Below are 26,654 nucleotides of genomic sequence, written 5' to 3' on the forward strand. Positions count from 1 at the left end.
TTGTACTACACTATACTTATAGAAAATTCTTCAACAAATCCTGTAATGTTGGTGCAATAAAGTGTTAAATAAATAAAAAAAAAAACTTTGAAAAAGTTATATTAATATGTAACTAATATTACATATATTAAATGTATACATAATCAAAGAAACTCAGTTGTGCTTTTCGCAACTTATATATTACTTACATATTATATTATACACAATTATTTTATAAAGTATAGGCAATTCTTGCTCGGGGAAAGGATTGTTTGTAACTACCATTAACAGCTAGTAATATATCTTGAATTTTTTAAGAGATGAAAACGGACTGGTAAATCTGCTTGTGTTATTGGTTTATGCTAGACTGATTCATTATAATATTACTAATATGAAGATACGTATATTACTTTGTTACTTTTTGGTGTCTGAACCTCTCAACTAGTTTTTACAAAAATTTGGCATATGTAGTATTTGGGATTGAAAAGTGCATATGCTACTTCTAATCTCGGTAAATTAAGAAATTTGTGGGAACTATTTTATTTTTCTATATTATGGATAACAACAGCCTTAAACTCAATATATATATCTATTTAAAAAACTAACAGTTTCGTGCTTTCTTAGTGTAATATTTTTTTGTAATTGTTTGTATTTATAATAAGTTTACTATTGTATTGTATCTTATGGAGGAAACAATAAAGGGTATCTATCTATCTATCTATCTATCTATATATAGTAAGATTTTGTTAATAGATGGAGATTGAGTTGCGATCCGTACTTATCTTTAGGAGTCGAACGCCCACATTTTAAAGAACTTTTGATTCAGAGTAGACTTACCCGTAAAAACGTGGGAAGGTTATTTTCATCCATAATTAAATTATTAAATAGTCTCTCCCTTGTTTAACTCGAATTTTCTTTAATAATACAACTAAATTCTATAAACTTCCTAATGGATTTGCAGATGTTCGAAATCATTTAAAATTCTAATGTTATAGTCAACTATAAAGCTCTAAATTATTACGTGATTACTAAAGAAAAAGAATTATTTTCAGTTGGAGTGCTACAAACCAACGATTCCTAAAGTGGTTTCCGCGGAACCTAGGGGTTCCGTAAAAAAGTCACCATGCTTCCGTGAAATTATTTATACAGTGAAACAATTTCATTCTTCACATTAAAAGTTAAAGGAAACTATAAAGCGTTATATTTCTAAAATATTGCTAATAAAAGCTTTTGTTCTTATTAAAATTACGGTGTTTTTGATTTGCAACCATTTGATATGGGGTTCTATAAAATAAAAGGTATTTGTTGGGCGTTCCGTTATCTTAAAAGTTTAGGAACCCCTGCTCTAAACAATAATATGAAAACGTATAAATATGAGGATTAATATCTTAACGAACTATTTTTTTTTCTACAATAACCAGTTATTTCTCTATTTCCTATGCACAAATATTATCTACTTACAATTTTATTATATGTACATAGACGCTACTGATATTAAGTAAGAAAATTTCTACGCTGCTTAAAAATAATATAATGTTATCTCTAAATGGCTTTCTATTAATATTCTGGTATTTGAAGGAGATAATGGTTTGTTTTATTCGGAATTTGAATAGATTCTGAGAAAATGTTTAGTTACTTGTTCATAATTGGAAAACTTACGCTACTAAGTAAACTGTAATGGACTTAGAATCGAATGAATGAATTAATTTGAAATATTTTAGGGTTTCTCCTTTAGAAAACCAAGCAAATTATTACAATCATACTGATAGGATAGTTTTTAAATTAGAATACTAATAATCAATTCATGTCTTTATTATCGAAGGTTAAAAAGAAATTTAGAGCTGGAACGATAGCAAACAGAGATGAATGGAAGAGCTACATCGTCGATTGTCATTCCTGATGGAGTGATAATCTCACATGTATTCCTGGGAACAATGGATGCACGTGACTCAGGACCATCTTTGAGCAGAGAATTGGGGAAGGTATGTTCATCAGTTCATTCATTTATCGATCTCAGACCTTTTTAAAAATCAATTAAAACGGTCATTTTAGTACCTAAAATAAATAAATAGCAAATTTAACATATTACATAGCAGGGAGTTAGTGGATGCAGGACCGTACCTTATGGCAATCTGTGGGAGAAGCCTATGTTCAGCAGTGGACAGATAATGGCTGAGATGATGGTGATAATGATGATATGATACATAGCGTCATCTAGTGCCAAACTAAGCAGAAGTTCTACTACGAGCACTAGACAATTGTTACATAATTGTCTAATAATTTATTATCAGTTGTTATTTCGCTATCGTTTGTAATAACAACAAAGGTTTAGATGTTAATCACAATAACTTTTATAAAGTTTCCCCAACAAAATATGCGTCCATCTTTAAAGAGCAAGTTTCTTAGGTCGCCGCCCCCCTTTTAATTAAGGTGAGACGTGAGCGACAGAGCAGAGGGAAGATGTCAGCTTCAGTAAAGCGTTTAGACGATCTGCGGCGCCCATTCTTCTCTGACACGATTGTATTTCTATAGTAAAAGTCATAAGCGGCTATTCTTTTGTAAGGTATTTTTGGATACATTTTATTTGGTTGTTAGCTGCGATCGGGATATGTGTTGACATGTTTACATTTTTTTTATTATTATTTCAGCCGTTAACTGTCCACTACTAAACATAAGCCTTTCCCGTAAAGGGAGTATAGCCAGTGGTTGCCACGCTTGGCAGGCGGATTGGCAACCGCAGTTAGGCTTTTAGAGATGTTTTAAGAGGGATGCTGCTGCCCATCCCTCGCACTTTTTTAGTCGACTCTTACGACACCCACGAGAAAGGAAGGGGTGGCCTATTCTACGCCGGGACTACATGGCTTTTATCAACTATTACATTATAACAAGTTAAATAATTTGTTGAGTTGTTAAAGTGTCAAGAGGTAACGTATACACTTTCACATTTTAAACATATTTATATAAATAAACATTATATTTAGATAAAGATTATTAGTATTATTATATAGAAAGGTTTTTATAAGTAGTTTAATAATCTAGTAGTTAGAGATGTATATAAATTTAAAGTTGAAATTTGTACTCGTACGTTTTTAAATATTACATAAAAATGTTGGTCACAAATTTCAGTACATTTTAAAATTTAAATTTAAAGTAAATTTTTTTATTGATTTAATAGAGCAAATTTATGTCGAAAATTTTAGAAAAACATTTTAGATATAATAAATAAATATATACATATATTAAGTATATAAATAGTTTGTATTTAATATACCTAATTTTCATAAGAGTATCAACTGTAAACAGGACAAAAAAAATATTAGAAAAGCTACAGACAAAATCGAGATAAACCAGACTTCCGCTATCTCTTAAGACTTGAACGACGTGGTTACATTGTAGAGATATTATTATTCTTTTATTCAAAACGTTCCGGGGCCAGCGACGCTACTTTGTTTACGCGATTAATTAAAATTAGTTTATGAGAAAAAAGTTTCACGTGACGTTTCTTGTCTAGCAAATTAAAAGTGTAATTAGGTAGGTACAATTTATTTGCAAGATAAAACAAACAGCTAACTGTACTTACTGTTAGTATTTGTTTTTGGGAATGATCGCAGTACTATAAGAGAATCTTTGGAGATTTTAAAATGTCATTCTAAATTTAGATTTAGTATTTAGTAAATAATAAATTAGGGTAGGTGTAATTATAAGTTTTAGTTACAAAGTACTTATTAGCGCCATAAAGAAATTAATAATTCTAATATACTGAAACGCCTTAGACAACTGACGACGACTAAATCCACGACTCACATTATATCCCGAGATTACTTTAATAAAAAAAGTATTAATATATTTTCTTATATAGCCCATCGGGATTGTCAACGGCAGAATACATCAAAGGCACACAATAAACTGCCTCGTTGATTAATAAGTGGAGAAGGGTAAGGCTTTCATCTAGTCATCTTAGAAAACTGTTCATGCACTACTAGAGTTTTCCACGTCTTTACGTGCGTGGAATCCAATGTATAATTTTTGAATTTCAAAATAACTTGTATATATCAAAGTCTACTATAGATAATATATACTCTAGATGTCTTCTAGAATATAAATTATTTATAGTAGACACTGTTACCTATGTAGACTATTTTTTTTATGTAGGACAGAAATTCAAAGACAATATTTTTTTTTTCTCGTGACTTGTTGACCATTAACACTCTCTCTAAACAAATTTTCAACACACTTTCTTCTAATATATACAGCCGAGCTTTTTATTAAGAGTTTTTTGATTGTTTGTTCCATGTTTAGTTACAGAAAGTCGATATGAAAAATAAACCAACAACTTGCACAGTTTCATACATATATAAATCTTTAAACAATAAATGACATTAAAAAATTAAATAATAAATTTTTTAAGTATTAAAATTTTATGTTTTGTAGCGACAAAAGTAAAAATAATTATAATATAAATGGGAAAAAATCAGAATGACGACCAGGTGGTCGCAACAAGTACGATTATATCCGGAAAGTTCGTATAAAAGTGTAATATATGCTTATATAGGATCGGGATTGTCAAAGCGCAGACCCCTTCAATGTCACACAATAACAATGCTTCAGTTTGATTATGACCGCCGTGCGGTGCGAACTGGCTTGTCATCTAGTCATCTTAACGAAACCGTCGGCATGGAGAGCTTCCGTTGAAGAGCGCGCGTCGGAATCAAGTATAATCTCTTGAACTCGGCAAGAATGGCCGTGAATATCAAAGACTGGAAGACATATATAACCACGAACAAAAAAATCAATAAAATCCCGCTCAAATGTCAAGACAATGTTGATTGTTTTTTTCGATGTTCGGACAGAAATGTCATCAAGATATTTTTCCCTCCAGGCCAGACAGTTGATGGAATTTTCTACGTCGATGTAATTTAAATATTATAAAATCGTGTGGCACGAATTCGTCCAAATTGGCGCGAGAGGGACCTGGATTCTTCACCACGACAATCTCTCCAACCTCTCTTGTTGTCAACACAGTTTTTGAATAAAAATTCCATTACGGTGACCGAACAATTTATTGAAGATTTGGTGTGTGACTTCTTCTTGTTCCCAGAAAACCAAATTAGTACTTCGGGGGCGGCATTTGGGGAACATAAATGAGATAAAAAAAGCTACGACGGGGCAGGTGAGAAACTTTACAACCAGAGGACTAATTAAAAAAAAAAAGATTTCACAGTGGAAATTTTTTTTGGTATTACAAGTGCATTTTATGTCACAGGGGGAGGATAAAAGGGGATAAAATTGATATATGAATAATTGTAAAATAAAATTTTTAAAAAACTTTTATACGTACTTTCGACAAACCTCGTATAGCGCGTGAAAAGGGCCGTAACATTGTCTCATGTAGCGGTGGCGGCGGCATGACAGTGACAGAGGTCCACGCCAATAACGCTAAAACAGTTTTTGCTCAAAGGCTCCATGTGAAATGAGCGGAACGTGCGTACCTATAGGATTTAAGTATTGGACACACGCACCTGAAGTTTTGTTTGTTCTATACCGGATTATTTTTATGCATTTTACAACATTTAATATATAAGATAGAATACAAATAATCTTTAATAAATAATAGACTGGTTTACAAGCTCTTTTAAATAGTTATTTTTATTGTACTGTGGGGTTGGTCTATTGTTGTCTGCTAAGGAGAATCCACAAGTAACTCAACAGTTACTCTTATAACATTTATATGTACATGTATATATTAAATTTGCATGGATACTGTAACTTAGAACTAAGGTCTATTTATATGTATTATTAAATAGGAAATAAACAAAAAAACGTAAGCAAACTAGCTTTTAAACGTAAAATGCGCACCTATTTTTTTTATTATTTATTTATTTTATTTATTTATTTTGTTATTTATTTTAAAAAATCATTTCCCAATTAAATTTAATCTTGCTGGTTACTCCGAGTTATAGATTGTTATTTACTCTTCTATTACAGTTAATTGTTGGATATAGTAATATTTTATGTATTTAAGTATATAAATTCAAATTCAAATTCAAAAATCATTTATTCATGTAGGACATTTTAGCCGCTTAATATTTAATATATTATGTATATATTTATATTAGTATAATTATATGTTTATAATATATGAATATAACAAGTATTGCTTTATTTTTCTTTTATCCAACAATGCACCGCCTACTTACTTGTCGGTTTTCCCAATAGTTGACTGGTAGGGAACATCGTTCAGCATTAAATCCGCCGAATGTACATAGAATTTTACTGTGCATTAAAATTTAAAAACTAAAAAAACAATTGGTACACATGTAATAAATTGGATAGGCAACAACATCGGCTACATTTCATCACCGTTAGTAAACATATACCAATTACGCGGATCAAGTCGTGGATAAAAGCTAGTTCTAATCCCGTCGTTTTTAACATCTATTTGTTAAGCATAAACTGATTACATAATGAATATTGAGATATTTCCGTGCACGTGTAACGAACAGTTCATAAGTACAATAATGAATTAATTATTAGGAAACTATTTCGAAGTTATAACATTTAGTCTTCTGGAATTCCCCAGATGATATAATATTATTAAAGGATTAATAACAATATATAATGTTATAAATGTGAAAGTAAGTTTTTGGGGTAAAACTCCAGTAGATAACAAATAAAAAACTCAATACATTAAAATTTGATATACGTTAAGTTGCCAACTTAAATTTGTATTTTACATTATTAGAATAATGATGTACAGAATGGAAATAATATGTTTTTCAAATTGACTTGTGTACAAGCTTTTTTAAATAATAATTTTTTTATGATTCTACTGCTAGGTTCTGTTATCTTCTGAGAAGAATCCGTAACAAAATCAATAATTACTCTTTCCAATTAATTTATTTACTAGGTAATTTCACATTTGTATGGGTACTGTGACTATAATTTGAATTAAATTCTATTTATATGTATTATTCAATGTAAAATATTTAAATTAATTTTAAAATAAAATAAGTAAATATGAGTAGATCAGTCTTCACAAGCAGCACTTGTTCACGAGTATGACGACTGAGCACGCCAACATTGCGTTCAGGCATATTTTAGGGATCTCAACGACACTACCTATCACGCCACAACCAGTCTAGAATTTATAGTAAGAATAATTTGGCCCGTGTGGTCCCGGCATAGAAGAGGCCAACCCTTCCTTTCCCGTAGGTGTCATAAAAGGCGACTAAGGGACGGCGAGGGATGAGCAGCAGCGTCCCTCTCAAAACATCTCTAAACTCTAACTGCGGGTGCCAATCCGCAAATCCTGCTAAACGTGGCAACTACTGGCAAAACTTCCCAAGAGGAGGCTTATGTTCAGCAGTGGACAGTTAAAGGTTGAAATGACGATGATTATGATAATAACTTGCTTCAAGTTACATAACTTTATTATGAGTACAATTTATATCAAAATCTATATTATTACTATGCAAAATTAAGTTGGCAATTATGACATGATTTAACAGAATTCGAGTTAAAATAGCAGAATACGTACTTCAAGGTGATCACACTGTTAGTGTACCGTAGAATGGATACTGTAAACGCGGGTTAATTACGTTAGTTGTTGGACGAGTAGTGATGGACTGTTGGCTGTCTAATTCATCAATCATTTAACATTGTAGATGACCAACGATTTGTTTGTTCTATTTAGGTAATCACCTGCGGCCGTGGATAAGGATTGTTTGTTAAGGTTGTGACGTTTTTGGTACTAATTGGTTTGTCTATTTATAGCTTGAATTGTTTAATAGTATAATAGAAAATCTATAGATATAATAAAAACATAACTATTCCGTATCTGTGGACTCATCACGAAAGTAGTACCGGGCACATAGCTTTTTTAATAGGATGCAAATGAAATGGTAATCCCACTTGCACAATCGGTATATGCTGGCGGATTACTAGATGATAGGTAGGGATGAAGATAGGTAAATAAGCCGCACCAGAATTTAACTACGATAGTTTCCCAGCAGAACCACGCGGAGGTCGATCTGATAGTCATTGAATGAGATATTAACATTCTAACATTTCTACGGCATTTGGATATGAATTTGTAATATATTACAATATTAATGAAATAATAAGAACAGAGAAGAAATTACTTTTAATGATAAGACCGTCCATTGTTTATCTAAATGACCTCCTTTTGTAATTTTTGATTCTGCTAACTATTCTACAGTTATATTTTGGATGGAAGAACAATAAGAGTATTTTCTATGTATCTATCCAATAATTGACACATTAATATTATAAATATAAACATTTGTTTGTCATAAAAAAATGCGAGGTTGCAGTTTATTTAATGTATTTTACAATAACAGAAAAACTAACAGCTAGTTTGAGGAATGAATACATTTGGTACAGTAATCGAGAGTCAATTACAGGTTCTCTACAATTATCTCGATATTTAGTTTTTCTTGTTCAGAGATTATACTTTAGGGGAAATTATAGTTTCCCGATTTCATTGTATATACTTGTGCTTGATTTCTGATTGTTGCACTTTGTTCACTATATACTGTTATGTAAACAGAGACCGTAAAACATAAGCACTTTTTACTGGGTACTAAAAGATGCTGGGCGGTTTTGACTTTATGTCAGCTATTATTAAAATATCAACGTTACATTTCACCATAAAAGGTTTTTTTTTTACAAATACACCCAAGTCTTGAATTAAATTATAAGTTATTTCTGTCTAGTGAAATTATAAGATTTTTATATGACCTTAGTATGGTAGAATAGCTGACGACACACCTGATAGAAAGTGGTAATCGTCACCTATAGAGATGAACACCATCATGGACATAAGGACATCACAGAAAATACTGTGACACCCACGGTATTTCTCATGCGTTGCAATTTATGACGACTATTATGTTAACCCTTAGAAGATACGGAGTTATTAGATAGATAGATGACCTTTATTACCAGTATTAAGAAAATAAAAAATTAAAGCTGTTGTGTTGCAGCGCCTCAGCTGTTGCTATATATGTACAGCTCCAGCGAGATGTACCTATATAGCGCTAATTACCTCTTAGGCCTTAGCAATGGTAATAACTGCTATCGTGGGCGTCATTGTATATTTATCCTATGAAACTCATGGCCTTGATTTTTGTGGAACAAAATCTTAAAATATTATATTTCAGTTTAGACCTCTTACGATTTCATGAAACATTCATAAATGTGATGTAATTACACAAAACAAAGAGGCAGAGATCAGGGAAGTGAATTCCAGAGTACCTATACAATTAAAGCGTAAACCATTGTTGCGAAAATTTTAAAGCGGTTTCATTGACACTAAGCTGCCAGTTTCCTTGCTCACAGTACAAACAGCTTGTATTATTTATACAGGCGTAGTAATAACAAAGGGAAACTTTATAAAAAGTCTCCGGGGCCGGAAAAGCTGAGATTTGAAGAGGAAATAATCGGGAGTCCCTTTCGTCAACTTGGGAACTAATTCAATAAAGCTCTGTTACCATTGCAAGTTTTCTTATTTGGTTGTGTGGTTTGAGGCGAAAAATTTTACAGACTGTTTTCATCTCAAAAGGAGGAGGTTACTAATTTGTCTTTATTTTTTGAGACTCCGTTATGCGATTATGCCGCCGATTCGAAACCGAATTTGATTTTTTCCTGCCGTAGAGAGGGTCGTTACATTTTAATTTTATGACAAACGAGACTGCTGTTTTCCCTTGTGAAGAAAAAACTGATTTTGCGAAACTTAACCTACTTGAAGACGTAGGACCTGCGTTTCAAATAAGAATTAGTGATATTCGTAGGCAATAATTTTGTCACGGCTGAAGTCGCTGTTTTCATTTTTCTCTTTTATTTTTTTTAATAAATAACAATAAGAAACACGTACTTATTTATTTAAATTATAACGCCACTAGCAAATACATCAGTCACTGTTTATCTAACGTACAAAAGTTACGGTGTGTTACGTCGACGCGAGGCGTGAGGCGCCGCGCCGCCCAACGCTATCTGAAGGAAATATATTGTGAATATTATACCGGCTAGCCTACTTTCAGCTCGTTACGACTTCATGTTGCCTGACTTATTTGAGGCTATTTGTTATATTATTAACTGTAATGAGCCTAGCGTATAATGAAAAGGAAGGCTTTGGGTTTACGACTTTCAAGCACCGTGATTCAAACTGATGGTGGAATGCATTTTGCATTTTATTATTTAATGGCCGTGGTGTGGTCTGATCTCTAATATATTTTTCATTTATTTTTTAATAAAATATTATGGAGATACTTTATTTTAGCCTGACTTTGTTGGTGTAAAACTATGATGACGTCACATGGCCTACTATTATCATAGAAATAGATACAGTTCTTGGATGTGGGACTGTCTCTACCTAATTATATTATTCTCCAAACAAGTACAATAATTTAGAAGAATGAAACAGCAGATTAACAAAGTATATTTTTTTTTCTTCATAAATACAGGAAGCAAACGAGCATGTGGCTCACCTAATCTCAGGTAAGTGCCACTACCCATAAGCACTCACAATACCGGAGGAATTACAAAATTGGATTGAATATATAATACAAATCGCGTGGTTACGTGAACCTTTATTTTGAAGTAACAACAAAATAAAACATATATATTCGGGGGAAGGGATTGTTAGGAATGCGTATCTAACAGTTCCATTGCTAGCAGTATGCTATATCAGGTCGACCTCCACGTGGTTTCTCCTGGAAACCAACGTGATTAAATCTTGTTTTTGTCACGATGGCCCAACTGAACTGCTTTCATCCTCACGTATGACAACGCAGGCAGAGTTACCATTCCATTATCACCCATTAAAATATATATATGTATGTATTTATAACTATAGTTTTTGATTTTACAACTTTTGATGTCTACTAATGCACAACGGTTTAAAAAAATATAAAAATAAATTAAGATTGCGTTTCTCAAAAAAAAAAAAAAAAACTGAGATCTATTATGGAAAAATCAGTTATTCTCATTTAAAGACTAAACTACTACTAGGGTAATTTTGCAAAAATTTTTATGAATTAATTTTTCTTTTAGATAATAAAATAATTTTCCAAATTGGTTTATAATTGACGGAGTTATGAGGCAACAAACAAAAAATACAAATCTTTATTTTAAAATAATACATTTTTTTTTATTAAATATTAGTAGTAATATGAGTAGTTCATTATTATGAATATTTTACAAAATTTTTAGTAAAAATACTTGTACTTTTCCCATAGATTCTCATATTTTTTAATATGATATAAATAATTATAACAAGAAATAAAAAAAAAAAAACAAATTAGACGATATATACTAAACGATATATACGACGATATATTCTTACATTCTCTACCTCAAGTTATTTTAGTTCATACCAATACAATAGTAACAAAATTGTTATTATTATTATTGAGTAATGGGCTTAGTTAGGCAGAAAATCCTGTAACACTGCCTGTGTGTATCTAAGACCTCTATGATCTATTGTGTTCGTAGGAATTTTAAGACGTTTTTAGTACGTTTAGTACCTAACTATACTAGTAAGCTTTGACCTTTACCGAATTTCAATTTATGTAAAATAACCTTTGGCCCGTTCCTTTGAAATGATCACTGATTAACGCGAGATCATTATGTAATTTGACCGCAGGACAGTTCGTCTCACGTGGCAGGGCATCCTAAACCCTTGATGTGGTTTGGTCTAAAACCGATTACCGAGTGATGGAAAACTTTAGAACATCATATACATTATTGAAATTTCTTGTAGATAAATATATATTATAAGCTTTGAATGTTAAGCTTTTTCAACCGACTTAAAAAAGGAGTAGGTTCTCAAATTCGTTATATTTACTTTACGTTTTTACCACATAACTAAGTTATTTATAATACGATTTAGAGAATTTTTAGTCAAATCAGATTGTATATAAGTCATAGAAATTTTTTCAACATCGATTCGGTGGTTTCGTTTTTAAATCAAAATAACTGATTTTATTTAATTATTTATTTATTTATATACATATTTTTGGCGAGTTTCACAGTTTTTCCAATGCACTCACTAAAAATTAAAAAATCAAACATTATAATAATACAATATTGAAATAATAATAACAATAAAAATCTAATTATGTTATAAAAAAAATATTAAAAATGCATTTGTGCGTAATTTGTTACCGCTCTGCGGAACTCTGTGGCAGTACAGTGAAATAAGTCCAGATTGGAACTCGCTACTACCTCATTGAGCAGACGTAGCGTCCTCGTGAGTGGCGCTTGATCATTTTATCATGATTGATATCGGAAAAATTATAGTTCTGAAATAAATAAGAAATCTTTACCATACTACATACATACATATAGTTTGACATACCTTTAACGTATAACGAAGTGGGCTTGGCGAATTCAGTTCCTATAGCGTTTTCAGCGACGCATTCGAACTTGCCCTGGTCGTTCTCCTCGCTCTTCACTATTTGCAATGTACCTGAAAAGAAAAAAAAAAAAACATTTATAGTTTTTTTAGTCAACTTAGAATGGCAAGCAAGTTGATGGCCCACCTGATGGATAGTGATAAGCATCACTTATAGATATGAACAGTACCATTATACCAATATATCAGAATTTACTGGCCACCCACGATACCTCTCATGCGTTGTCATTCCTGAGGGCAAAGTTGTTATGCCTTTGTACCTTGTAATTTCATTGCCATATCTCACCATTCAAACCGAAACGCAGCATGCATACACAATTGCTTCACGGTAGAAACACGAATAGAACAGAGGTACTCAAGCAGATGACTCTCTCTGGTATTTTTAGATATTTCATTTTACACAAAAGCATATATCCCCACCTATGTATTAAATAATTAATATAGTAAACTGTATTTATAAACATGGTGTTCAAACTATTACATGCTCATATAAATTTAATATGTGACCAACATAGGGGTATACCGTATAGATTGCAAACATAATGATCAAAATCGGTTAAGAACTGACGCAGATATCATAATATACTTATACATAAAAAGTTACAGGTTTTCGAAAGGGTATGGGATGTACGGATCAAGTCTTTTCCTTAAGGTGCATAACAGAGAAAACCTTAGCTCAACATCAGAAGGTTTTCTGCGCCTTCATTGACCTTAAAAAGGCTTATGATAGAGTGGAGAGGAATGAACTGTGGTCAACACTGGCAATGTATGGGGTGAGCAGCCATTTGATACGGGCATTCAAATCTTTATATAAGGATTCAAATGCCTGTGTCAGAATAAATGGAGTCTATACAGACTGGTTTGGCATTGAACGCGGTGTTAGACAGGGCTGTGTAGCGTCTCCTTGGCTGTTCAACCTATTTATGGACAGTCGCTTGACCGATTTGAAAGGATCTAATTGTGGATTCAGGATGAATGAGTCTCTGTTTAAGACTCTTTTATACGCCGACGACCAAGTTTTTTTTGCATCGTCGGAGTATGAATTACAACAAATGGTGACTATAATGAATGAAGCGTATGCAAGAAAAGGTATGAAAATAAATGCGAAGAAGACGAAGGTAATGGTTTTTGAGAGGAATGAAAGTTTAACGGCATGCCAGATTATGATAGGAGATGAAAAAGTAGAGCAAGTGAGTGAGTTTCTATATTTAGGTTCTTTGTTTACGAGGGATGGGAAGTGTGACAGAGATATTGAGAGGAGAGTAAAATAAACAGTGTTAACGGTGCACTGCTCTCGATTATGTCAAGTAAAAATGTATCGAGCAAAGCTCGCCTTGCTATAATTCAAGGAGTACTGACACCAACACTCATGTATGGAAGCGAATCGTGGGTATGGCAGAAGAAGCATGAAAGTAAGATAAATGCTGTACAGATGAGAGCTTTGAGAAGTATGTGTGGTATTACTTTAAAAGATAGAGTAAGAAACAGTGTGATTAGAGAGAAGTGTGGACTGAAAGACGATGTAGTGACAAAAATTGAAAAAGGAATGTTGCGTTGGTTTGGTCATTTGGAGAGGATGGATGAAAGAAGAATTACGAAAGAGATTTATCGAGCAAGAATGAATGGAGATGTCGGTAGGGGCCGCCCTAGACGGACGTATGTCGACCAAATAGGCGACGTGCTGAAGAAGGGCCAAATTAAAAGTACCCGTAACCGACGAGCGTGTATGACAAGATTGATGAATGTGGAAGAAGCGAAAGAGGTTTGTTTGAATCGAAGCATTTGGCGTTCCATTGTTTCTGCCTACCCTAATGGGAGACAGGCGTGACAGATATGTATGTATGTATGTATAAAAAGTTACAAATAAATTACGAATTTCCTTATTTTTGAAGTCGGTTAAAATGAAAAGTAACATAATCTGTAATGAATGAGACATCCCTTCTAACTTAGAACATTTTATTCACTCGGACTAAATATATAAAGATTTATAGTGTAATAACATAGGAAAGCAGGCTCCATTAGCCAGTGCTTGCCCCGCGGGTGGCTTATAGTGCTTTCATACGAGATATTAAGGTTATTAAGTCGAATTTCAATGAACAACACCTGTTTGGAGCCATTTATGTGAGGAAGCGTCAATTTATAATGCGGCCTTATAGGAGTTGTGAACTTATAAATGGACGTCATTAACTTATTTTGCGTTTAAAAGAAAATTAATGTGACAATTGATATAAAATTAATCGCACCGTATTGTATTAAAAATTGTGTTAGAAATAAAATGTACAAATAGTAAAAATATAATTTAAAAATATTATAGAAACAAAAAAATGCTATGGTTAGGTATTAGTGTAAGAGGAAGTCAAAATAAAAGAATCTACGGAATATATCATTTTATAATATATATATATTATATAAGCGATCATTTGCCCTATCATTGGTCCCGGCATAGAATAAGCTACCCCTTCCTTTCCCGTGGGTGTCGTAATAGGCGACCAAGGGAGGGCGAGGAATGGACAGCAGGGTCCCTTAAATCATCTCTAAAATCTAACTGTGGTCGCTAGTCCGCCAGAGTCTCCAGAGGGAGACATGTACAAAAGTCGATTGCTTGGGTACCTCTGTCCCATTCGTGTTTCAACCGTGAAGCAGTTGTGTTTGCATGGCTGTGTTTCGGTTTGAAGGGTGGGATATGGCGTGAATTTACTGGGTACAGAGGAATAACACCTGAGTCCTCAGGAATGGCAACGCATGGGGGGTATCATGGGCGAAACAGTATACTCTGTTATGTCCATGGTACTGCTCATGTCTATAGGCGACACCACTTTCCATCAAAGCTTGTTTGCCATTCTAAGTTGTATAAAAAAAAACAAGTATGGCAACTACTGCTACACTACTACTAAAACCCCTCCAAGGTGGAGGCTTATGTTCAGAAGTGGACAATTAAAGGATCGAAGCGATCATTTCTTCGCCATGACATTTAACAATGAATATTTGCATAAATTAATATTATAGTGTAAAGACTAATTTCCTATCAGATTTTCATATATGGAAAAAATAATATGTCTCGAATTGTCATATAATCGTTTGTACCAAAGGCGTTGAACAATGGTAATGAACTCTGTGATGAAGTTTTCGATATATTTTTTTCTGTAGCTTTTGTATGCAATTTAGATTGGTAGGAAAATATGCTAACGCTCCACCTGATGGAGAGTGGTAACAGTCGTCTATAGACTAGATATGAACAGTATCATGTCACATCGCAGAATACAATGTGACAACCAAAACATAATATATTTATGTTGATCGTGCAGGTTGCCACATCACCATAGGGTCATCAATTCTCTTTTAGTCTTTTACTTCATCATATTTCGTGATTGTAAACTGTTATTTCAAATTAATATACAGCTGTTATATTTTTTTTTCTAAACTAGTTATCAAGACATATGAAGATTTGATTTTTTGCTCGTAATGAATAAACTCAAAAGATATTTGATTGATTTCAAACATTCTTCTACTTACAGCAAGTTACATTAACAGCGAGTAGTATGGACTGTCTTATTTAAAAAAAATCAAGCGAAGCAACAACAGATCACTAGTATTACATACGGCGTCATAAATGGGAACCATAGAAACTAGCTGGTTTAATATAAAAACGTAAATTATAACCGCATACACGTCGGTCCCACGTTGGGCGCCAAGTAACGGTGGCCCCCACGGGTCCGTTCTGTAATCAAATGAAACTAGAAAATCCTACGTGGTGCGACTTGGGGGCTCCGTGACAGCCGACGATAGCTCTGTACGACTCTGACGAAGGTTACATGTTGAATTTAAGAAAAAAAAATACCTCGGTGAATGCCCCTTCGTATGTGTTTCGTATTTCCGCTGAATAGGGCGGATGATAAGTGAATTTTAAGTGAAGATATGAAACTTATGTTATTATATATATATATATATATATATATATATATATATATATATATATATATATATATATATATATATATATATATATCTTTTTATAACCGTAAAATATACAAAGACTCTTAATACGTAATACGTACTTAATACTCATCTTCGCGGGTTTTACCTACGCGAATCAGTACGTAAGCTATCTTGTATGCTGAGCTGTGATATAACCCATACATGTATCAAATTTCATTAAAATGTGTTCAGTAGTTTCCGTGTGAAAGAATAAGAAACATTCATTTATCCTCACATAATTTCACATTTATAATACGTACGTTTCATGTATGAATTTTAAAAAGTTTTATAGTACTATAAATATTGTTATAAGCCTTATTTTTCCACGATAATATTCATAAAACGTCTCAACTTTCTCCAATTATCCAGAGATGAAACATTAAAGTTTTACCTTTCATACAAACCACGCGATTACGTGATCAATTTAGTATGTAGCATTTATACATAGATTTATTTAATACTAGTTATATCCCGCGGCTTTGCTTACTCGAATCTGGAATATGATTTTCATATTTTATTAATATTTTGTCACCACTTCTATCAAGTAGGCTAAATAAATTGTACATAATATTCTGTTCGGAATGGTTGCAGGTATAAACATTCTGTAAGATATGGCAAATATCGCTTTTCAATTCCGTGTATTGAGTCGTATCTATATTTTGGTTATATGGTAGTTGTATATTAGTTATTGAAACCATTTCCATATTCGTATATCGATCGGAAATTAGATATTCAGAAGGCAAATAGGTACCGATGATGTTCAGATTTTTAATATTTCACATTTGAGGCCTCATGGTTTGTTTGAATTAGGTATTATTAGGTAGGTATACACATGATAAAAATATTATTGTATACTATGGTGACATTAATAGTTATTACAGTTTATTACAGTTACTGCCGTGTGGTCCGGGCATAGAATAGCGTATCTCTTCGTTTCCCGTGGATGTCGTAAGAGACGACTAAGGAACGGCGAGGGATTAGAAGCAGCGTTCCTCTTAAAACAACTCTAAAGCCTAACTGCGGTTGCCAATCCGCCTGACAAGCGAAGTAACTATGACCACCCCCCAAGGGGGAGGCTTATGTTCAGCAGTGGACAGTTAAGGGCTGATATGATGATGATGATGATTAGTGATATACACATCAGCATGCGAAAGTGAAATAGCGATATTTAATACATATTTGCGTGCGGTTTATTATCTATATATTCAATATTAGACCAATACATAGTTATTGTACCGATGTATAATTTGCTGCTTCCATAGAATATAACTATAACTGGCATTCCTATAGTTTTCATGTTATGTAATATTAAAAATATACAGGTTTACTGTATTAAACCACTTAACAAATATTAATAAAAATATTAAAAATGTGTTGGCATCTACATTATCTTATTCGTGATTTTTCTACTGTTATTTAAAAAGTTATTAAAAAATATAATGTTATGCTCTGTGCAGTACATTGCAATATTAAAATGTACTTATTTGCTTCTAGTAGAATTTAACAGTAATATAGTGTTGGTGAATAATTTCTTTATAACTCATATAATATTATCTTAGTTTATATAGATAGAGTATCTCCATACAAATGCTTCGAAAAAAAGCGGTTTAACTTTTTCATACAATATTGCGTGATAAATAGTTATAAGTGATTCTTTTGTTACTTCTATATTTATTTTGTCTTATAAATTCTGCACTTTTTTAATGTGTAAAAAAAAATTATTTATTAAATAATTGAATTTAGAGACGTCAAGATACATTGTATGCGTAAATATATAGAACACTGATAAAAAAAGAAAGACAAAAATTTATTCGTTCTCGTAACTGTATCTATATAATCTAAAGGCATTATATACTATTTACCTATATATTGGTATCGCTCACAACTGCAATAGAGACGTTCCAAATACAAAATTTCACTGTAATTCTTTATGTCTTGTTCGCCCCCATCCATCATTATTGATCATAAACAATTTATGTTTTATAAGCCAGATTTATCTTATTCTACAAATATTATAAATGTAAAAGTTGAAAAAAGTTTGGCTGTTTGTTCAACACATAGTCTGTTGGGCTATTATTATCAATCAAATTTATTCAACCGAGGGAGTTGTTAGTATCGAGGTCTAAGATCCCCATTATTCATCATAATGTCAACCGTTGACTGTTCATTTTTGAACATAGACCTCTAACATAAGGAGTTTTGCCAGTAGTTGCCACGCTTGACAGACGGGTTGGCAACCGTGAGTCATAATGAGTTTAACAAAAATGTCCTGCTTCATTGGTTAAGAAAATAAAGGGGCGGATCTGTCCAAGGTGGATACGTAAAATTTTGTTAAAGAAGCATGCGTGGCTGTAGATTATATTATGTATTGTCTGCTCCAGCTTGTAAAATATAAAAGTTTTTATTCCTATAAACAAAAGTGGCGGTAAGAAGTATAACAACGTCTGTCAATACAACTAATAAAATTACAAACAAGGTTGGACTAAAGCGGAGTAGTAAACGATTCCCATCACCAAATACCAGAGGGAGAATTTGTACAAAAATTGTTTGCTAGGACACCTCTGTCCCATTCGTATTTCAACCGTGAAGCAGTTGTGTTTGCATGGCTGTGTTTTGATTTGAAGGTTGGGAATATGGCCGTGAATTTACAAAGTACAGAGGAATAACACCTGAGTCCTCAGAAATGGCAACTAATGGGAGGTATCATGGGCGAAACAGTAGATTCAGTTATGTCCATGGTACTGCTCATGTCTATAGACGACGGTTACCACTTTCCATCAGATGGGCCGTCAGCTTATTTGCCATTCTGAGTTGCATAAAAAAGAAAACAATTTTTGTTTTATTCTAGTAGCAATTTTTTAATCTGACTTGTGAAACCAGTAATGAAATTTTGATACTCATATTGGACGTAGTTTTCATGTACGCGCGGTAGACTGCTAGTTTTCAAATAGCGCGAATTTTCGGCGAACAATGCTTTGAAACGAACAGTATAACTTCACTCAAACAACATGTGTAAAAAGAAATCTACTGTTTATATTCAAATGGAAAGTTAAAATAAATATTCAGTTAAAAATTATCATCATCATCATATCAGCTATATCTGTCCACTGCTGAACGTAGGCCTCCTCTATAAAGGGGGGTTTCCAGTAGTTGCCACGCTTGAAAGGCGAGTTGGCGCATGCAGTTAGGTTTTGGTGACGTTTTAAGAGGGACCCTGTTGCTCAACCCTCGACCATTAAGTCCTCTTAGTACACCAACACCTGTTATGATACCAACGGGAAAAGAAGGGATAAACCCTCCACATAAATCAGTAGCCTGAGCAGAATTGCCATAACATTTCCATCTAGTAATTTTTTTTCCAGTCACTGAAGGATGATCAAGGAACAAACATCTTAATATCTAAATATCTTTACCAACTTTCACGTTTGTAATATTAGCAGGATTAGTAACGAAGAATAATATAAAAAATATTATATATATAAAAAAGTATGTATCTATTATAATAGCGAGCGACAAATTTAACCATTTTCGTGGATCGATCCTGTTTATAAGATAGAAATCAAATCCGCTAGAGTGTTGAATCAAACGCAATGAAATAAAAAAGATCGCGCGCTCGACCGTCATGATCCCTAGGCTTTCCGCTTTATATCTTTGTGTGTGGTACAAGTAAGAAACAATCCGCGAATGATGAAAATATCTAAATTTAATAAGTCAGTCTCTTTCTCGACGAAATGTACTAAACCGATTAGAATGAAAATTGCCATATTCAGGGAAAGGGTTATTAGCTACGGTGTAAAATTTTATTCATGACATCATGAATAAAATTTTACACGGGTACAGAGGAATAACACCTTAGTCCTCAGGAATGACAACGCATGGGGGGTATCATGGGCGAAACAGTATACTCTAATATGTCCATGATACTGCTCATGTCTATAGGTGACGGTTACCACTTTCCATCAGGTGGGCCGTCAGTTTGTTTGCCATTCTAAGTTGTATAAATAAAAAGGAAATCATGGGGATGAAAATGAGGAGCAACATTGAATTCTTATTTTACAAATAGAATCTTGTGTATGATATTGAATAAAATTTCGTGCACTTAGCATAATAAAGTTTTATGTATTCATTTCTATTTACTTTCATTTGTCTATAGTTTAGTAATGTGTATATTGAACTTTAAATGAAAAAATAAAATCACTAGTTAGTTGATAACAATTATTTAACTAATAATTAACCAGTGATATGGATTTCCGTAAAATAATATCTGATTTAGTAAAATACAATCGTAAAAGGAGTTGTTTAAATAATAGACATGTTCGCACAAAGTTTATGCATTAAGTCATTTACGGTGTTCTTCCCGAGCTCAAAGGAACGTCTTCTATGATCGTTGGGAACTCCGGAAGCCCTTCACCCCTTGTTTCCACCGGTCTTTGATATACCGGTTGTAACCGCCCCAAACCGGTTTCCAATTCTCATGTTTCAATTTTACGCATATTGGTGAATACGGCTTACGCACGAAATTAATATGTATTAGTTACGTTCGCGTACAGGTGTTAATAATTTAAGGGCTCCAATTCGATTACTTAACTCATAAATCGTGGCTTATATTGAATTTCATTTGTTCGAGAGCAATCGGGCGTAATTTGTTTCAATTTAGATTTTATTTATAGATAAGTTTTCATTGTGTAAATACAGTAGTATAATTTATTGTAATAAATTACGAGTCTATATATCCGTAGCCCAGTACACTATAGTATTATAAAACACTAGTTGTAACTCGTAGCCTGGCTAGGGTTGCCAACATTTATTCGGCTGATAATAGTATTTTTTAAATAAACTATTAGAAAGATAAAAAAAAAGCAATTGTATGTTTAGTAAAATTGAATTTTTTTTTAAAACCATACATACTTAGCTAGATACTTGCTCTGATTCTCTCGTCTCATAACTTCGAATTCATAATTGAAAATTTTCTTTTTGTAAATGCCTACTATATTTTAGTTACTGAAATATAATATTTTTGGAAACTATATATTAATTTAATAGTATATAGTACGGTGAGCTAGTATATAGTGCTATGGTATTTATACGATATGTTATAGGTACGGTGGGCAACCTTAAGCCTGGCCCGCATGAATTACGATAAAAATAAATGTACTCTATGTATATCAAATAAAATGATATTGAGAAAAAGTGGTTGAGAAATTTACTAATTGAATGTATTTATGCCACAGTATCCATGGTGTATTAGTAAACGGTAATGTTTAACTAACATTACCGTGTTCGAATCCAGTACAATTGAGCTGTAAGAAGGAAACATTTTTAACTTTGTATATTTAGATAATCTCATATAATTATTCGAGAATCTTAGGAGTAAAATAAAAGAATTTTTATACGAGTAAAATACCAGAGGGAGACTTGTACAAAAGTCGATTGCTTGGGTATCTCTGTTCCATTCGGTTTTCAACCGTGAAGCAGTTGTGTTTGCATGGCTGTGTTTCGGTCTGAAGGCTGGGATATGGCGTGAATTTACTAGGTACAGAGGAATAACACCTGAGTCCTCAGGAATGACAACGCATGGGGGGTATCATGGGTGAAACAATATACTCTGTTATGTCCATGATACTGCTCATGTCTATACGCGACGGTTACCACTTTCCATCAGGTGGGGCGTCAGCTTGTTTGCCATTCTAAGTAGTATAAAATAAAAAAAAAAATATACAGAGAAAAGAAAATAACGTGGATTATGGAACTAGTTAGTGTTATGTAATATATTTAGTAGTGTTAATTTATTCAAACAGAGTTGTTTATAAAATGTCATACAAAAGTGTACATTTGAGAACTAAATGTTATTCTAAATTAGCAATAACACCGCTGGTGCGCTCACTAAATTACACCAGCTCTGTAATTAAAACAGGTACAATACAAATAAATTGTCAAATATTTCACTAGGATTTAGACCACTTTAAATTCTATAGACCAAGTCGGGTTAACACAGGACCATTTTACCCTTCTCATAGTAGATTTGATATAGCACCCGTCCAAAAGTGCGGCCTATTTTATTGTTAGGACATGATGAAACTACATTATCTGATACAGTTTATCGTTCTATCGACGCTTGATTGTAATATTGGAGCGATTTTTAAAAGAAGCAGGTTCTCAAATTATCTGGATTTTTTTTTATACCACTGACGTGGCAAACAAGCATACGGCCCACCTGATGTTAAGCGGTTACCGTAGCCTATGAACGCCTGCAATACCAGAGGTATTACGCGCGCGTTGCCGAACCTGAAGAAACCTCTTTACTCCCTTTCGAAGAACCCCATGCTGTAGTCTCTTGGGAAAACCTCGGCAGGGAGCTCATTCCATAACCTGAGTGTTCGTGGAAGAAAACATCTCCGAAACCGCGTTGTACGCGACCATTCAGGCTGTAAGGTATGAGGGTAAACTCCCTGTCGATGGTGAGCCGTACGATGACAGAAAGTGGCCGTAGGCATCATATTGAATAATTCCTTTGAGCACAATCCGTTGTACAAGCGGTAGAACACGCAGAGTGAGGCAAAATCTCTCCTAAGACTTAAAGGTTCGATGCCGCTTGCAAGCCTGGGATCATAGACAATTCTCATAGCTCGGAGATTTTGTGACTTTTTTTAATGAGAGATAATGAAATGGTAACTCTGCTTGTGCTATCGGTATATGCTGGTCGGGTACCAATGAGGTATAATTGGTGAAGATGAACAGGTCAGTTGGGTTATAGTAACGAATTTATAAAGAAACAAGATGGTTTCCACGGGAAACTGCGTGGTGCCCGACCTGACAGGGAATATTGCTAGCACTGAGGCTGTTAGAACCCCATTACTAACAATCCCTCCCTCCTTCTTACCGACTGACTGTTACTTTTTACGTCGTTAATTCTGAACTGACTATCAACGTTCTTTTCGCAATCGACAGATTTTATAATTTTTTTTTTCAAGTAATCTGTCAATCGACAGGTTTTGTAATTTTTTTTGTGTCTACATTCGCGATTAAATCAACAATAACGAGTTAATTTTGAATAAATATTTTTGTAATCGATAAAGTTTATCAAAATAAAAAGTATTTAGCATATGGTCTGTATGTGTACCCACGAAAGTTTATTCAAATTCATCCAACATATGTTAAACGGTCAGCGTGACTGAGTAAACATTATAAAATTTTTACAAAGTTTACGAAACGTGGGTTATATAAAAGAATATCTATCTATATATATACATATTTTGATTACAATATCAATATATAAGCCCAATAACGTATATGTTAAATATCTGTTATCCAATATCGAAATGAAGAACTCAAATGAAATAAATATAGATATCCGATCTGTATTTATTTATATATTTTATCATTTTTTCATTCTCAATTTCATTTTATCAAGTTTTACAGATCATTGTAATTATACATATATAGTTGTATTTTTATTCATGTAATTGTGTTTTTCTGTAAAATTTATGAAAAAAAAAAAAATAAATATATTTTTTATCATATGTCGAATGTGAGATTTTGGAATATATAATGACTATGTTTCCGCCATCAATATCCAGAGCATTCAATATGTGTATATCGGAACGGTGCCGATATTATTCACGCCTACTTTCACGTTCACAACATAATAATGTAGTTGGACGGTAACATTTAATAATGATTATTCAGTATATTCATTACAGGCCATTTACTTTGCTAATTACAGTAATAATATAGTTTTAGTTATAACGCTTTAGTGTGCCCGTTTAATTCCCTAGTTTACGCGTTCGTACCGCGAACTCTGAACAAAATGCGTCAACAGACAGCAGGGGGCGTAATTAAAAGAAAAATAAGCGCTATTCATAAACGTCCGACGGAATAGCGGGGTCGTCGTGGTATTATAACGACCAGCCACAATAGACCCGTCCGCCCTCCCCCTGCCCTTTGCTAACGCCAACTCTAAGAGGCCCAGCACTGGATGTCCACAGCTTAGGATATACTGGACTCGGATGGTTTATCACAGGGCCCGTTTAATCTAGCTCTTAGGGCGAAGGCAGGAGGGAAGGTCGGTTTACTTACGTCCCACAGAGTTTGATTAAGTGATATAAGGTGGTCTTATTTTCTGCGGGCGCTTATATGACGAGAACTACAAACTGTTGTCATAATTAATGACTCATAAAAGTCGATTGCCCATTTAATTTACTCCTAATAGATTTAAAAAGAAGCAGGCCAAGTTTAATGAATAAATCTTACAATACAATATGTTCGCGGTCATTTTGATCCGATTTTAATGAATGTTTATTATTCGAAAAAGATAATTGAAATACCTTTAAAAACATATTAGAATTAGCTAAACTGGCAAATTATATCACGATAAAAACTTCCTTGAAAAATCTTTCAAGTGAGACCAAACAATATATATTTATAAAATCCTATAAGAATCGGTTGAGCGATTTTGGAGATTAGAGTGAATAAAGATTATAACACGAGATTTTTATATATTAAAATTACACAATAAACGAGTAGAAAACTATGAAATGATGTTAAAAACTGAACTTAAAAATAAAATAATCTCGTGCACCGTCCGGGCAAAGTTTGAACAATAAACTGGATTTGGACAGTGGTGCATCTGGTAGACGAACGCGAAGTTGTAGGAAAAACTGCAATAGCAAAGTTATCCAACACTTTTACATTGTAAACTGGCGATGAATATATGAAGTGGATTATGACAGTAATGGAATAGGCGAGCGGTGAGAGCTTATTTCGGTAGCTAAATAAAAAGTGCCGGTGCTCGTTGATATGCGGTTCTTTTGAAAAGCACTGGAATGATTTGACAAATTTTTTAACTGTTGTGAACTAAATAAAAAAAAAAAAAACGATGGAGATTCTTACTTCGGTTGTATTTTTTATATTTGTTGTCTCGGAATTTAGTTACTTATATTCAGATTTAAGAAATTCTTTTTCCAACTGAAAAGATACACTAATTTTAAAATTTTATCAAAACTGGCCATCAGTTTACTTTTAAAATCAAAATAACTAGTTTTGCCACAATTTAAGTTAATATTTTATTTATTGTGAAACAAAATGTACTTGTATTAATGACACTGTCATCACAACAGGATGGGAATTATATATTTATTTATTTAATGATGATTGGTCAACCAATCGTTGTAAGCATCAAGGAGTAAATTAACTTTCTTTCACATTTATAATTTTAGCATATAGTACCTTGACCCTCCCCTCCTCTCTCATGGGTGTCGTAAGAGGCAATTAAAGGAACTTAATGGTCGAGGGATGGACAGCAGCGTCCATCTTAAAACAAATTCAAATTTAACTGCGGTTGCAAATTCGTCTGCCAAGCGTGGCAACTACTAGCAAAATACTCCAAGAGGTGGAGGTCTGTGTTCAGCAGTGGACAGTTAATGGCTTATCAGTTGTTATTTGTCCACCATATATGGTATAATTATTATATTATCTGTAATGGTAAAAATAGGGAAGTAAGACTTTAAGTAAGATTAAAAATTCTTATTATTTTTTTTTATTAGGATACATACAGAGAAGGAAAAATGATAACTGGCTGTGACACAAGGCGTGGCGTGTTAAACTCGCCAAAAAGGACAGGCGACCTTAATCAAGCTGTGGGTACACCCAGCACTGTTATTGTTGTTCGAATTAAGGGCCGCTTTTTGCTAGAACAACAGTCAAGCATAGCGTCCCATTCAAACTTGGAAGGTTTCCGCATTTGTATGTAAATGAATCGTAATCTCGCTCCGTGGGTCGCAATCACGACGTGTATCTGGGTCCCTTAGGGTGGAGGGTGCGTAGGAATAGTACAAAACGGGTGTTGAGCCCACGTTTTATATTTAAGTGCGTATGGTTCGTTTATTGATTTGAGCTTCTTCGTCTGAACTCTAAGATGTAGTTAGTTGTTATTGTGCTCTTTGACTTTATATTTACTAATATAGCTACTTTGTTTCTAAAACCATTATAAAAAGTAGCCTACATTCTTCTCTATCCCAAATATTCGAACTATGTGTATGGTAAATTCCCTGAGAATTGATTCAGTCGTTATGGTGCCATGAGATATACTGACAAACAAACTTATTTTCACATTTATAATATCAGTAATTAATTTTAATATTATTTAAAGATTTATGATGACAATTTTCTACACTACAATATTTTTTAGAATGTTTTAAATAATAGGACTAGGAACAAGTCAGATAAATTTTTTTATGGAACTAGTATTGGAACAAAAACGTTATTT

The 26,654-nt window shown here is 33.2% G+C and overlaps 1 protein-coding gene across 5 annotated transcripts in view; it reads right to left on the bottom strand.

Annotated features, from left to right (window-relative positions):
• The window catches only part of LOC113521497 (tyrosine-protein phosphatase Lar), a 494,469-nt gene that overhangs the window by 26,879 nt on the left and 440,936 nt on the right, over nucleotides 1-26,654 (bottom strand). For all 5 annotated transcript variants that reach the window (XM_031912897.2, XM_031912899.2, XM_031912896.2 and 2 more), the window contains one exon: nucleotides 12,359-12,469. In XM_031912897.2, coding sequence (XP_031768757.1) covers nucleotides 12,359-12,469 — 111 coding nt within the window. The remainder of the gene's footprint in view (nucleotides 1-12,358; nucleotides 12,470-26,654) is intronic.

This window comes from Galleria mellonella, unplaced genomic scaffold (genome assembly GCF_026898425.1).
Source record: "Galleria mellonella isolate WM207_F2 unplaced genomic scaffold, CSIRO_AGI_GalMel_v1 utg19, whole genome shotgun sequence".
In the NCBI taxonomy this organism is placed as follows: Eukaryota; Metazoa; Arthropoda; class Insecta; order Lepidoptera; family Pyralidae; genus Galleria; species Galleria mellonella.